Source organism: Electrona antarctica (genome assembly GCF_951216825.1).
Source record: "Electrona antarctica genome assembly, chromosome: 4".
Lineage (NCBI taxonomy): Eukaryota > Metazoa > Chordata > Actinopteri > Myctophiformes > Myctophidae > Electrona > Electrona antarctica.
Window position 1 is genome coordinate 24,532,335 of NC_136809.1, and position 15,365 is coordinate 24,547,699.

General features: G+C 42.3%; 2 protein-coding genes across 3 annotated transcripts in view; both read left to right on the top strand.

The window, feature by feature from the left end:
- Nucleotides 1–1,616: 1,616 nt before the first annotated feature.
- LOC306921931 (importin subunit alpha-1-like) lies at nt 1,617–12,051 on the top strand. Its single transcript, XM_079499264.1, has 11 exons — nt 1,617–1,850; nt 2,205–2,317; nt 2,448–2,591; nt 3,896–3,975; nt 5,021–5,289; nt 5,772–5,866; nt 6,359–6,622; nt 6,968–7,201; nt 8,220–8,402; nt 10,207–10,356; nt 11,800–12,051. Exons 2-11 carry the CDS (start codon nt 2,246–2,248, stop codon nt 11,884–11,886), a joined length of 1,578 nt encoding a protein of 525 aa, XP_079355390.1. The 5' UTR covers nt 1,617–1,850; nt 2,205–2,245; the 3' UTR covers nt 11,887–12,051.
- Nucleotides 12,052–12,443: 392 nt separating this feature from the next.
- The window catches only part of LOC306922290 (E3 ubiquitin-protein ligase SMURF2-like), a 97,926-nt gene continuing 95,004 nt past the window's right edge, over nt 12,444–15,365 (top strand). The window contains exon 1 of one of the 2 annotated variants that reach the window (XM_079499774.1): nt 12,444–12,995. In XM_079499774.1, the coding sequence (XP_079355900.1) occupies nt 12,944–12,995 (52 nt within the window). In that variant the 5' untranslated portion in view covers nt 12,444–12,943. The remainder of the gene's footprint in view (nt 12,996–15,365) is intronic. The other variant, XM_079499775.1, reaches the window with a different exon arrangement.

The following is a 15,365-nucleotide window of genomic DNA, read 5'->3' on the forward strand; positions in this document are numbered from 1 at the left end:
TACAACTTAATTAATCAAACAATACACATACAACAACAGTATTAGATATTCTGTAATTTCTGTATGAGGAATATGATTGTAGCATATCTGTCAAAAAAAAAAAAAAAGCCTACATGGCTACATATGATTTATATAGGCCTAGCGCTTTTCAAGGAATAGGTATATAAATCGGAATATAATAAACCGGAAAAATATAAATATAAGAAAGGGGTTAAACTCACCATTAACAACATGCTCCTCCGCATTAAGGAACGGAACTGCAAGAAACAAGAGCAGTGAAATAATCCCTGTCATCCTGAATGGTTCCGTGAGGACAGTGTTTTAAATCTGCCGGAGTGTAGGGATGCCTGGGAGTTTTATATTGACTGCTTGGGAATGGGAATGGAAGTGGATGGGATGGAAAGGAAGGCGGGACGTCCCACCACAGCGCTGTGACATGACATCAGATCACACACTCTTTTCATTCATGAATGTGTTCCAGAGAACTAGAGAAGCCCCTATAGTGTAGTGAAAATATAGCCTCTGCTGTTTACTTAACACAGTGATATAATAAGTACCGGTAAGTAACGATAGTTTTGTTTTCTTCGTTTCCGCCCTTTTCTGCTTGAGCATTTGTCTACTGATCTCCAATGTAAATTTTCAGATTTATTTCCTGTATGGTTGGTAATTTGGTATGGATCTAAGATTGGATGACGAATCCTTAAAATAAATGAAAGTGCAATAAACAGATGTGAACTTGAGTTGTGGTATGCTATGTTTAATATCGAATCGCCATCTCAAATACAGTTTGTAATCAATAAGTCATACATTAAAAGCGTGTGTCCTGCAAAATGATTATCCCATAGAGTTAATGTGGGTTATCCCATAGTCAGTGGAATTCTGTTCCGACTGCCTTGCATTACTGCCCTCTGGAGGAATAAAATAGTAACATGAATACACTTTGCTCGCTGTTAAATACGGTTTATTCTGCAAAGCCGGAAAGGACAAATCAAACAGGCACGCCTTTTACCGTAATTGATAAATTGACGAATGTTAAAATAATTCTATCACTAGGCCTATATTATTCAAGGGTTAATAGTAGTGGCGACGTGTACTCCTTTATTTTGCCGTCAGCAGGCTACTGGACAGTGACACTCATACATGAATGCCATGGTGATATCTCCCACACGATGGTATCTGCAGTATGTAACCTGTGCTATTCTGGGTAAAACGAGAAACTAAATACGACCCAGATGGGACTCGAACCCACAATCCCCAGCTCCGGAGGCTGATGCCTTATCCATTAGGCCACTGGGTCAGCACGTTTCCACGTAAGCTAGCGTGCATTTATAAAATGTAACAGGTCGGCTCTGCGGTTTATTAAATGTATTCATTATCACGTACATAATCTCGCTTTAAATAAAATAAATTAAAAACGGCATGACACATTTATTCCGAATAAGCACATTCACCAAGGATCTTGCTCCTTTTACTTAGCCGCCATACACTCTCGCGATAACAGACCGTTGCCAATAACAACGACATGGTGTTCGTGTTTACGCTTTTCTTTTAACCACTTGAACCCCGGCATGGACTGGGGGGGGCTAAACGTCCCGTTAGTCAAAAATACCCGACCCAAAATCTCACAAGGCGTTCACAATGCGACGCGTTGTGAGCTTTTAGGTCGGTATTTTTGGCGAAGGTTGGTGTATGTAGACAGAGAGACTCGGGGGTCCCGTTTAATTTAAAGCGTACTGTTGAGGGTTGAGGGGTTAATAATGTGACGCTACAGCCCCACGCGGCCATTACATCTATAGGGCGATTCCTACGTTACGTCACAACAAGTACCAGAACAACCAAGCAAGGGCTCGGTAAGCGCGTACCGCGTGATTAAAATATGCATTTTTAAATCATGTTTAGTATTTATCGGCGTGTCGGATTGATACATTTTCACTTGTTTGGCACGCAGAGCGCCATTATACCCATGTTCTGTTGTGTTTAGTTTAGGAGAGAATGAGCAGCAGTAGTAGAAAGGGTTTGGGTTTAGTGGGCCACATGGTGGCCGCCAACTGAAAGCCACCCTGCCGCTGTTCGTTCACAGCCTCGCGGCTAGCTGCGGCAGCTAGCTAAACGCCAGTTCGTTTATCAATGTTTTTAGCCGATCCCATGACAGAAAGAGGATAACAATTCCTGTTTTGCTCACACCAGGTGTTTTATTTCCACAGATTGTCTTCTTCGTGTTTTGTTGTTCAACAGTCAAACGGAGATGTCAGCTGCCAACAACGACAGCAACGGAGCTCGTCTCACCCAGTTCAAAAACAAAGGAAAAGATGTCAACGTAAGTTGGAGCTGTCAAGAAGTGCCCCGCACCGCCGGCCGGCTCAGCTACTGTAACGTTACGAGAAGGTCAGTTACACCTGAGAGACGATCAACTAATACTTATTTTTTTGTGTACTTAATTTGTTTAGGAACTCAGGCGCCGGAGAGTTGAAGTCAACGTGGAGCTCCGCAAGGCAAAGAAGGATGAACAGATCCTGAAGAGAAGGAATTGTGACGGTGGCCTTCTAGACGATCCAACATCTCCTCTCCAGGAGATAGACCCCAATTCACAGGTAACTAGAATTAAGCATGTGACATTGACTCAGATTTGTTGAGTGGGAAAGGAGCTAGAAGAACATCAGAGATGGCATGTTAGGGTCCTAGGCGAAGTAGAAGCAGTCAGGCGGCCCTGGCTGCATACTTTCATAATTGGGTAACACTGGTGAGTGGTGATGCCTCAGATTAATTTCTAGAATGGTTGGCACTTGCAGTGGTTGGTAGTTGTCATCAGAGCACTGTCAAATATAAGTACTCCATGGATGACGGACAACCTTTTCCATATGGGAAGTAGTCTGGACAAATACAGTTGCATGTTAGAAATGTCTTGTAATTTGCCTTAGCTGAACGGGTAACAACTGCCTGGAAACCAGAAGGTCCACGGTTCAGTGGGGGAAACCACACACCATGGCACCAACCTGCACAACGGGAGCAATTAGGGGTTCAGAGTCTTGCTCAAGGACACTTCAAGTTCAACACTAGCCTTGAAACATGACTGTCATAATCATGACAGTCATGACGCAACTGAATCCAGTTTTACGCGATCGCTACATTTACACCGAAAATGTGTACATAAACATTCAGATTTCAAATATAAAGTCCGCACACAGGGTTCGTTTGGAAAATTCACACTTGCACACCGGGAGTGCACTCGCCTATTAGTCTATATTGGCAGTGGGGCCAGCGTGCCTATATCGAACACACAGTGCCACACTCCTCCCGACCGATAGGGTCGCGTAGTTGAATGGCAAAAAAACAGCTTGGATAAAAATGTCTTTTATTAAACACGGAATGCAGCCATGCTAATCGCTGTCCCAGTAAAAACACCCTTGGGACATGTGGCGAGTACTTTATATTTGAAATCTGAATGTTTATGTACACGTTTACAATGTAGTGATCGCGTAAAACAGGCGGAAGTTAAGCCATGGCGCTCGTGAAGTATGAGCATCATGTGAACCATGGCAACTTCAACACTAACTCTGGGTAGCCCAGGATCAAGAACCTCACAGTTCCCAGTAAATGCACCATTAACCATCCGGATGCTTTACCGGCCACTCTACTCCTGAGCCACTGCTGCCATGCGTGTGCTATAGATGCACGTTTGGTAGTGTAATAACATAATCTGTGATCATGAGATTAGAGATGGTTGGAGTCTCATAATCCTCACGTGCTGATTCGATTGTTATATATATATATATATATATCTCGAACAATCCTAGACATGTGAATGTCTACAATTGTAATAAATATGGTAATGTTAGAAATTCTTTGATGTGGTTTAGCTTATGTGTGGTAAGCTGTTTTTGTGTGTTCTTTTCAGCATTGGTCGGTGGAGGAGATAGTGGCAGGAGTAAATAGTCAAAGCCTTGATCATCAACTGCAGGCAACACAGGCAGCCAGGTAAGGAGCTCTGAGCCTGAACGGCTTTACTGTCAAAAGGGATGGTGTCGGACTACTTGTCCAGAGTCCAAATAGTCAGGGATTGTGGTCTGGATACTTAAAGGAGCACTTCACCCATTTTTCAACCTTCATCATATAATTAGTCTCACTAATGGCTGTCTACTCGCTCTGCATCTCAGAGGACAGTTGGACAGTTCAAACGCCTGCCTAGTGCCTACCTATAATAAGCGCTGGACCAGTAGGCCACAGAATTAACTCCACTATTTTCTTTTCTATTTAATGTTAGCTCCCAAATTTGGAGTCATACATAATAGACAAACATTATAGATGACTTATGTCACAGGCTGGCCACATGAAGACATTCCTAGAATTTATGTGTATATATTATATGTACAGCACAGTACTGTGAGCAAATACTCTATCCTTAATGAAACGAAGGGCGCTTTTACACCCAAAGTTTGCCTAGAAGGTCTGGATCAAGGACCAAACATTAAAATTTTGATTTTGGTAATTTTAGTGTTCACACAAGACTTGGTTAAGCAAACCAGATATGTAAACAAATTACACTGGTCATACAGGCCAAAATAATTATCGGATCAGGGGATCATCCTCACTGCTACTGCTTCACTCCATTTTGTCCTGAGGAAACATTGCTACGAATATAAATAATACGCATCGCACTCAGTGGATGTTTTGTGTGACTTTTCTTTTGGCAGATTTCGGATATGCAAAATGCAGCATAAACATTGTATACAAATTTAAAAAATAACACAATACTACACTATGTATGCTTTATCCCCGTCTAATGTATTCAAGAACGTTTCCACGAACATAATGTCATTCATCATCTTATTTTAAATATCTAAATATGTTTTTTAGTTTTATTTTATATCTCTGTGTTTGGAAGTATGGGAAGGTATTACATTGACGTGGCCTCTGCTGTACATATAATTGAGTTTGACACCCCTCGTCTAAATCCTGAGTGGTCCCTTCGTAAACAACCCCTTAATATACAAACTGCACCTCTGATTTCTCTGTGCTGCAGAAAGCTCCTATCCAGGGAAAAGCACCCGCCCATCGACGGCATTGTTGCGGCCGGCCTTATCCCCAGGTTTGTCAGCTTCCTGGCCCTCTCTGAATGCCCGCCCATCCAGTTTGAGGCGGCCTGGGCCCTGACCAACATCGCATCGGGCAACTCGTTACAGACTACTGCGGTGGTAGAAGGAGGGGCCATTCCAGCCTTCGTTCTCCTTGTGAGCTCGCCACACCTCCATGTCAGTGAGCAGGCTATCTGGGCACTGGGCAACATCGCAGGTACACATCCAATATGGGATTTGAGTATGACACTAAAGTCCTTCTTCCCGTTCTTGTTCAAGCTAAAATGGCTACCACAATCGCCATAGACTTGAGCAAAGTTTTGTTTGTTGGGCTTCAAGACAGTGACTTTTATTTAAAGCAAAGCAATGCGAAACACTTACTTTGAGGCTGTCAAGTTCGTATGTATATCATACACGTGTGTCTAGTGTCCACCAGAGGGTAATGAAAACATCAAAACAAACTTGGGTTAAACCATATTCAGATGCCCTAAATTAAAGCTGTTAACCCACGTGGCTCAACTATGCAGTATGCACACCTCTAGGCTGCAGTCTGTTTGCTTATTTAGACCAAACGGAAAAGAAGCCAAGGACATTGCTAGGGGAATAAACGCAATACATGTCACTGACCACTGTGACCAGTCAGATAGATTCTAAGTTGCCCGGGTCAGTATGTTGACAAAATTACTTTTTGGTACCCAGGTGATGGTTCCAACTACAGAGACCAAGTAATCAAGGATGGTGTAATCCCACCACTGCTGTCCATTTTGGGAGGCACAGACCTGTCGGTGTTACCTGTGAGTTCTCAACTTCTCATCCACACTACTGGCTGGTTTCACTGAAATCTTGGCTGTTTGTCATTCATTCGTGATTTATTTTTATTTTTTTAATGGATACATTGAACCCATCTATAAATAACTTTTCCTCTATTCAGCATTAGCCTCGTGTAGCCAGCCTTCATCTGCCTTTGCAATGCATATTGCCCCAGGCAGATTAAGTTTGACCCTTCTCATTTGCGGGAGGACTTCATGGCCAAAATGGTGACGAGCCAACCAGATTCGTCTGGAACCAGGCTATAACCAACCAGGGCCCAGTATGCAAATATGGGGCGGGAGACTAATAGCCACGCAGTGATATTAGAATTGCTACGTGAGGCTAATTCAGCATTGTGTGCTGCTTATCTATGAATCTACCCGAAGCTCTTGAGTAACCAGTTTAAGTTGGGGAAGCTTTTATGTAGTCCATTACTGTTATTTCTCAATTGTAAATTACTCTTTGTGTCCTGCCAGTCTGGCTACCTGCGGAACGCCACCTGGACCTTGTCCAACCTGTGTCGGAACAAGAATCCTGCTCCCCCCCTGGAGGCCGTGGTGCAGCTCCTCCCAGCCCTGGTGGGCCTCCTGTACCACAACGACAGAGAGGTGCTGGCCGACACCTGTTGGGCCGTGTCCTACCTGACAGATGGCCCCAATGAGAGGATAGAGGTGGTGGTCATGTCTGGCCTGGTACCACGCATGGTGGAGCTCCTAGCCTGTGGCGATCTTGCCATTTTGGTACGCATCACTCTCCATACATCAGGCTCATGGGTCATTACAGATAATTTTGATATTTTGACCAAAAATCATCATCTGTAATTCGCTCTGGATTACGAATTGTTAATTGTAATCATGATTAGCTATTTTGATTACAGTACAATTAAGACAGGAGGCCAATTCTACAAATTCCTTCTAAATTAATAGTTCTCACACTTTCAAAATAATAGCAGATGTACAAGCTCGCTGCGCGGCATGAAGCAACGTGCTGTGAGCTTGTACATCTGCTATTTTCGAATAGCCAACGCAAAAATCTGAAATGCTTTCCAGGTTTTAATTTCTCGTCTTCTCTCCGTTCCCTCCCAGACCCCTGCCCTGCGGTCGCTGGGTAACATCGTGACGGGGACAGATGAGCAGACGCAGAGTGTGCTCAACGCTGCCGCTCTCAATGCCTTCCCAGCCTTGCTGCGCCACGAGAAGAGCAACATCCAGAAGGAAGCGGCCTGGACCGTGTCCAATATCACCGCTGGAAAAGACACTCAGATCCAGGAGGTCATCAATGCAGGCCTGGTGCCCATCCTGGTAGAAGTGCTTCAGCAGGTCTGAAATGAGGGGAAAAAAAGATCTGTTTGTCTGGATGTGTACTTGTATATTAGGGATACATTTTTATACAGTATGCATCTGACGTAACCCGTTTTCTGTGTAGTGCTATACCGTACCTCGATATATTGAGGCTTAGATGACCCAAGTTCAATTTCAACCATAGTGCTGAGTGCTGACCACCAGAGGTTGTCTACCTTGAAAGCAAGAATGAAGATACCCTTATTGTTATTTTTGTCTCTTGCTCAAATGGTGTAATGTCTGTTGATGTGTCTCACAGAACATATAATATATCAAGCAGACTCCGTGAGTTCTTATGTCGGTTGTAGTAGTATTTATTTAGCTTCCCTCCAAAAGCTCGGGCAACACATAAACTTCCTTCATGACGTGGACGGCATGTCCACGTCACTCAAGACACAGACAACCTCTTAAAGTGACAAGACCCTTGTCTCAGTAACTTCACTCATTACATCTCCCCCTCCAAGCTGATTAACTCCCAAATCTTTTCACAGTATCTTTTACTGTAACCAACATGAATTCACAGCCTAGTTTCACTACTTTAAGTCAGTGGCTTCTATGGTAATTCAGTCTCGTTGATCTGTGGCTACCTTGCATTGCCTTGACCATTTATGTCAGGACAAATGGCTAAAACAATGATGATGATGCATTCAAATTCAAAAGGATTCCAGTCTGGCGATGCATGCTATTTTTAACATAATACTATGTTCTTTCAAGTACCTTGTTTATTTTGTTTAATTAAATTGTGTGTGTCACATCATGATGTGACATTTGTATATTCTGTGGCAAATTATGTTTTCAGATTGTATATAAATGCAGATGCATTTTCAACATACTAAACACTAGTACATTTTCAACATACTAAACACTAGTATAATTAGTCAAAAAGCAGATTGTATTTGGGACCCATGCCATTTCTCTAGGAGGACTCATACCACCTGTAGTTCCCAGGATCCACTACATTGAAAACCTAACATTACTCCTAAATGTCTATGTTCAGGGAGATTACAAGACCCAGAAGGAGGCAGTATGGGCCATCACAAACTACACTAGTGGGGGCACCACAGAGCAAGTGGCCTACCTGGTCCAATGCAACGTCATGGAGCCCTTGCTGTGCCTGCTCGCCGTCAAAGATGCCAAAGTCATCCGGGTCATCCTAGATGCTGTCACTAACATTTTCATGGTAAGTTTCCAAAACTTGACAAACTCATTGCATTGGCTGAAAAATGTCTCCACATCTGTGCAGTTCTTCCAGAAATGTGTCATTTTTAGCAAGTATTGTTAAATCCATTTGACGCTTTTTACATTACTCCCACTTGCTTGGGGTGCGTTAGTGGTATTTTTGCCGGTATTGTCCAAGAACAAGGATGTCTATCCCATTTTCAATGCTCTACTCTAGACCACTGGGAGATGGATTGCTGAGGTGGAGCACCTCATCCATTATCAGTTCCCAGTATTTACCCAAGCTATGCTACTCATAGACTGAGTTGGCAGTACTCTTGAGTCTACCAATTGAGCTACCCAGACTTCTTACAAATAAACGTCAAGGATGTAGAGATTGAGAAATGCAGCTGTATTTTGAGGGTGCTAGCACCTCCAATCCATGGCTTTTGAAAATTATGTCATATGGCAGCCAAGTCTATGGACTTTTTAATGTTCGTTTAGGGCAGCAGTTAAACAAACATTGATGACGTGAGACGTCATGTGGCCGATATAAATACATTTTTAAGGGGCGCTAGCCCCTTCTATAAACAGCTTTTGTCCCCACATGTCTCAAGCTTTGCCATTGACGGTGAACGGAGAAATGATGTCGGATGTCCGCTTTTTATGTAAATTAAACATCAAAACATTAAGCGCCATTGACATTGAAGGGAAAATGTACGTTGTATGTAAACGAGCAAATCAGCTAACCAATCACAGGAATTCTGATTGGCCAGTATGGGATGATGTATGATGATAAGAGCTGATAATTCCGCTAAATATGACGTGAATTAAACATTGTATCATGGTTAAATAATAACATAAATCGATGTCAAGAGCGCCACTCATTTCATACCTGTGTGATTTTTGAGTGGTGCAAACCACTCCAACAACCAGCTTTGTCTGTATGTTTGTGTACCTGTGTCCGTGCACAGGTGAGCATGGTTACCATGGTCACTGACATTACGTCAGACCACAGCTGATCAGGCTATATAAGACCTTTCACCACTCAGTTCACACGGGTGTGATTTTTAAGTACTGATCAGAATTTAAACTTGGGCTGCTGGTATGGTATATCACACCAGGGGCCACATCCAACCACAAGGCAATTTACTATAGCATACTGTAGATAGCACTACAACCTTTTGCCATTTACATTGTCATAGGACTCACGAGATCATGTGTAACTAATTTGGAGAAGATTTGTCAAAATAAAATGCCAAATCGTGTTTCTGCAACATGCAGTTGTACCACCCCTATGGGTCAAAGTGAAATCACTTTTGGTATTGATTTGAGTAGAGGACCTTCAACATGGGATTCAAACTTGAGGTTGATTAGATGTTTTGTTTGCTATAGTAGCACACTCCCACTAACTTTGAAAGCCAATAATGTTTTTATCACATGAGTAGAGGCATAATGTGTACTAACATTTGGGCAAACTGTAGGAGCAGTAGTAGTAAGTATTTAAAAAAAAAAAACATTACAAATGGTGGAAAATGTAGTTGGATGGAAATGGGTGTAGTTGTGTCATGATCCAATTTTTTTTTAACGGTGGCATTGAGAGAAATGGCAAGTGTGGGTTTACAGCCATTGGGGAAAAAATAGTATTGCACTTAATTGAGGGAGCAGGGTGTTTTTTATCTTTTCCACCATGTCTTGACAAACCACACAGATTGGTCTTTGTGGATATTTTTCAATGACTTTGACATAATTATATTGTGTCAGGCATTCATCATCTTGCATGCATGTTCCCCGTTAGCCTCAAGTGACGGTGTGTTTTTCTCCAGGCAGCGGACAGAATGGATCAGACGGAGAAACTCTGTCTGATGATTGAGGAATGTGGCGGTCTGGACAAGATCGAAGCACTGCAGTCTCACGAGAACGAGGCCATCTACAAGGCCTCCCACAACATCATAGATAAATACTTCTCAACAGAGGCAAGTAGTCTGTTGTATTAGTCTCCTAATGTCGCTTGCTGATAAGAGCCATTGTCTGCAAGCGACACAATTGTGCAATGGACTATGATTAAGCTTTAAAGCTGATAAAATCCCATGCTTTTAACCCATTTAGACTGGCCACACTACTTTCCCCTTAAAGGAGAATTCCATGCTAGAAGGCTTTCTTACCTTTATTTGTAGTCGTTACGTCCCCACCAAAGAGGTCCAGGTGTTATTTTGTGCAAAAGCTCCTTATTGGCTATTTCCCCTACCATAAGCCCTAAATTAATTGCATTGAATTGAATGGGAATTGAATGGAGCTATGGGGTATTGTGCTAATTTGCTTATTTCCATTGCTCAAAATTATATATTTCTTTGTATATATCCTCTCTTCATAATGTAAATAATATCCCAGGCGGCACACTTTACTACTAATTTCGATGAAAATAAGCGAATTAGCACAACACCCCATAGCCCCATTCAATTCCAATGCAATTCATTGAGGGCTTATGGTAGGGGAAATAGCCAATAAGGAGTTTTTGCACAAAAAAACACCTGGACCTCTTTGGTGGGGACGTAACAACTACTAAGAAAGGTAAGAAAGCCTTCTAGCATGGAATTCTCCTTTAAAGGAGTATTCTGGACTAGCAGTTTTGTTAACGAATTCTGATGTTCTATCCATTTACCAGTGGTAGAGGCAAAAATAAGGGAAAAAGTCTCCATCCCCAAACGCATATCAGCTCGGACCACGCACATCGGGTTTATCGCTAAATCACTTATTTTGTTCACTCAACAATTCTTTTTTTTCTTTTGTCTAAGTCTGTCTTTAATAATAGTGGAGATTTGTCCACAGTTTTGTCCCAAATGGGCTATCCGTAAAAGGCGACCGGCCAATAAACCCCTGCTCAGAGCTACAGCACGCTTATTATTGTTTTGCCTCTACCACTGGTTAATGGATATAATAACATCAGAAGACCGGCTCCTGCTGGCCTAGTGGACAATGCCACATATAGGCTCTGGCCTGACAGTGCGTTGTGTGTCCGAGTCCCGTTCATAACAACCTTTGCTGCATGTCTCTCTCCTTCTCTCTCTCCCTCTGTCCTGTCTATCTTCACTTACTTATACTATCAATAAAACCAGAAAAGACAAAATCTTTAAAAAAAACAAAAAGACCGGCTTCCGCGGTAGTATTACTTCATCTCTGAAGCAGGGAATACGTGCACAATCATCTCCTTGTAGTTTTGTAGTCTTTTTCTGTACTTTTCCAGATTCAATTCTGTGAAGTTTCTCAGAAAGACCTCAGGTTTTAGGGTGTCTTTCATAAAACCGCCTTAGATTTTGGAAGGCCTTTTCAAAATGGGCCTCAGGTCTAAATGCGTTCCATTTACATTCCAATTATTTTATACTATTCCCCTAAATGAATAATATAAATTTGTATTTCAGGACGAGGAGGATGAATCTGTGGTTCCAGACTCCACTACAGATGGCTACGCTTTCCAGGTCCCTGACAACCAGCACTTTCACTTTTAACATATCCACTGTTTGATTTAAAACATGTCATTAGTACTTGTCTTATTTCAGACCTGTACATTACCGTACAAAAAAGGAACATTTCACATTTTTTTTAATAAGTCTGTAAAATCTGTAAATAAACTTTATTAAAAAAAAAAGGTATGTTAATTATCGGTATCCTCACGAGTCTAGTAATACGTTTTATTAAGAGAGTGGGGGACGACAAGTGGCTTCTGAGGAATCTTGTGCATTGGGAAGGGTGGCAATGTATCATCTCACCACCAGGTGTCACTATCATTTAATTTGCTTGCCTGCAAACTTGGATCCATGATCACCTTGATAATGAAGTTAATGAACTATATACAATATTAATGGATGAGCAATTGTTCACTGACTTGAGTGACACAAAAGGGGATATGGCTGAGGCTGAGCTCCAAATCCCCACAATATTGTCTAGTATTTGTATATAGCACATTTCATGCAAAGTAAACGTGCACAGCATAGAGTTTCATTATTATGGGTGGGCATCATCATCACCCTGTCTACTGCATTCACCACATCTCGTGCACGCGCGCTCGTGTGGCGGTGATGTCACCAGTGAGGAGGAGGTTCAACAGCACCGGAGCACTAGCAGCGTGCAGCAGAAGAAGCATCCTCATCATTCTTTCACATACACGCACACGCCTGTCCGGATGGAGGAGGGCAAATCCTTCTGTTGACTTTGGGGCTTTGAATCTACCCTTGTTGGATCATCACCCGCGATTGGGATGAGAAGAAGTGTTTGCATTTTTGTTTGTTTTCCTGTTGCGGAAGATACTTTGTGGATGGGAATATTATGGCACCACTAGTGTCTGTATCGGAGCCACCCTGCTGTGACTGGTCCATTCTTCTGCATTTAGAGGCAGTGTGATTTCCAATGGTGATAAACTACGAGCTGACCCATAGCGAAGCCAGAGGATTTTTGCAGAGGGGGTGGCGGGGGGTGTCTGTTTTAGGAGAAAGCCACACTACTTTAACAACACATGCATTGTACATCCTTTTTATGAGTTTTCATCAAGCTGGAACATAAAGGGGAATGTCTAACCAAGGACTGAGGAGAAATGGCCCAGTAAAGCTGCGGTTGACAGGTAGGACGATTTAAAGCCCCGTATCGCTTTTTAGCTTGCTAGCCGGTGCTAACTAGCCATGCTAACGTTGCAGAATCATGTCGCCGTGTGGACGCCGGCATTTGTCTCATCAAAACGGACTATATGTTGACCGCTGTGTTTCACTGCTGCAAATGTGTCCATTGTCTGCATTTAAACCCTATGATAAGGTTAACAACGAGACGCGCACGCGCGTGCATACGTATCTCGAAAGTCAGCCAGGGTGTCCCCGCTAACGTTAGCAGTCGTTAGCTCTACCAATGTTAGCTAATGTATAGACTAGTATTTAGCTCGGTCACTTCACACTGAGAGAAATACGTCTAATAAAGTGTTTAAATGAAGCTTAAACCCATGTGAGCCCAATAGTGTCATACTTAATACAGACATTGTTTATCAAACCCGAGCCTAAACATTAATAAAAGCTAAACCCATGAGCTCAATATCATACTAAAGATATGTTTACATAAGCCAGGCTCAGGACCTGTCCTAACATAATTCATGATTTAAGAACACAAACATACAGGAACCTATAACATTATCATACTAAAGACATGTTCAAATAAAACCTAAACATATTAACCTAAGGCTAACATTCTACTTGCACATGGGTTCAAATATAACATATGAGCCTATTGGTATCATATTTAAAGAATGAGTGCCATGGGTTTTTGCACCCTAAAACATGATAATCAGGTATTAAGTGTTTTTTTTTTAAAGTGTACAGTATTTGTTAAAATGTCGTTTTTATGTGGACACGCCCACCAGTTCATTAAGTATGCCTGGTTTGCTTGGTGGATGGTGAAGGTGATCCACCTGAACTGAAGCCGCACCCACAGCTGTGGTTGTATGATAAAGGGGGAGGAGTTAGGGGAGGGGATGATTTGTGATGTCACTATTTTTTTTTCCATTGGCACGTTTGACTGTCAAGGTTTCAGCCTCTAGGAAGTAACCCTAAATACAAAGGGAAGACATCATTGCACATAACAACCACACCAAGTGGTCTAATGAAGTACTGTCACCTCATAAACACATGGCTGAAAAATATACAAAAATCACGGCACGATGAGTCTAGCATCATATATAAGACATGTTTAACTAAAACCAATGTGCCTCGTGTTTAAATAAAATAGCTGTAACGTTATCACATTTAAGACAGGCCTACATTGGAATATAACGAATAAGCCTAATGGCATATACTGGTATATATTGAAATAAAACAAATATGACTAAATATTTAAGACCTATTTAAATAACAGAGGCTAATATAATACAAAACCTGGAGATCTTGAAAGTAAGGGTGAGGGTACTTTCCACGGGTAATCTCAGACTTATAGACCGGTCAACAAATTTCTTGTACCTGTTGCCAGCAGGCGAATGGAAGTCAATTCCTGAAAACCACAGCACCTGTGGAAAGATGGGATTCTATTTACTTTTCATTGCCCAGATCCTGCCCAGAGCCTACTGTATCCGGAAATTTCGACACATACATACAAATAGGCGGTTTCTGTATCGCTCTAGATTGCACCTGCAAACTGCAAAATTAGTCAATTTACAAATCAAGGCGCCACAGATGCACTGAAACACCACCTCCTCAAAGGGTACGTAGCATTAGTCCAACCTCCCAATAATCCGACAACCATGAATCCGACTCCAATAATCCAACCATAAAGCCCCATACTAAACCCTATCCCCAAACCAGAACCGCACGCGTTAGCCACGGGTGAGTCTTAACCGGCCATGTAGTCGGACTAAGAAATCAGTGTGTTGTAGACTTGTAGTTGTAGTCACTGGTTTGTAGGAGTCCTGACTGAGGCTGGTACAACCAAACCGGAACCAGAATTACACACAATAATTCCCTGCGATCAAGGCCAGGGCATCCAGAATTTTAGGGCCTACCCATTAAAACCCTTTATTATCCGTGTCCTAGACCGGATCACACGGTCCAGTTTGGAATGAATACCAGGCTTTCCTCTGAGATGGAAAGTCTGGATGAGCGTGGGTTACATTGGTACCATGACCCAAAGCAGGTTTCCTGGTGGTCGGATGAAGAGCAAAAGCTGAATATCTCCCCGGTCAAGCTTGGGGGGGAATTTTCCTTTAGGCTAGTGGAAAAGAATAAAAGCTGTTTGGTTTTAGCATGCCATGCAAGATATCTGGACCTGGACCAGCAGAGATGAGCTACAGGCAATGGGGGACTGGACAGATGGACATATAGGTGATTGTTTAAACAATAACAAAAGTTATGTTGCTTGAAAATAGAGGCATAACGTGAATGGCAAATGGAGTGGCAAAGTGTCTGTCTGGATGTATGGCAACAGGTGGATTTTTGCAAAACACATTTTTGGAACAAAA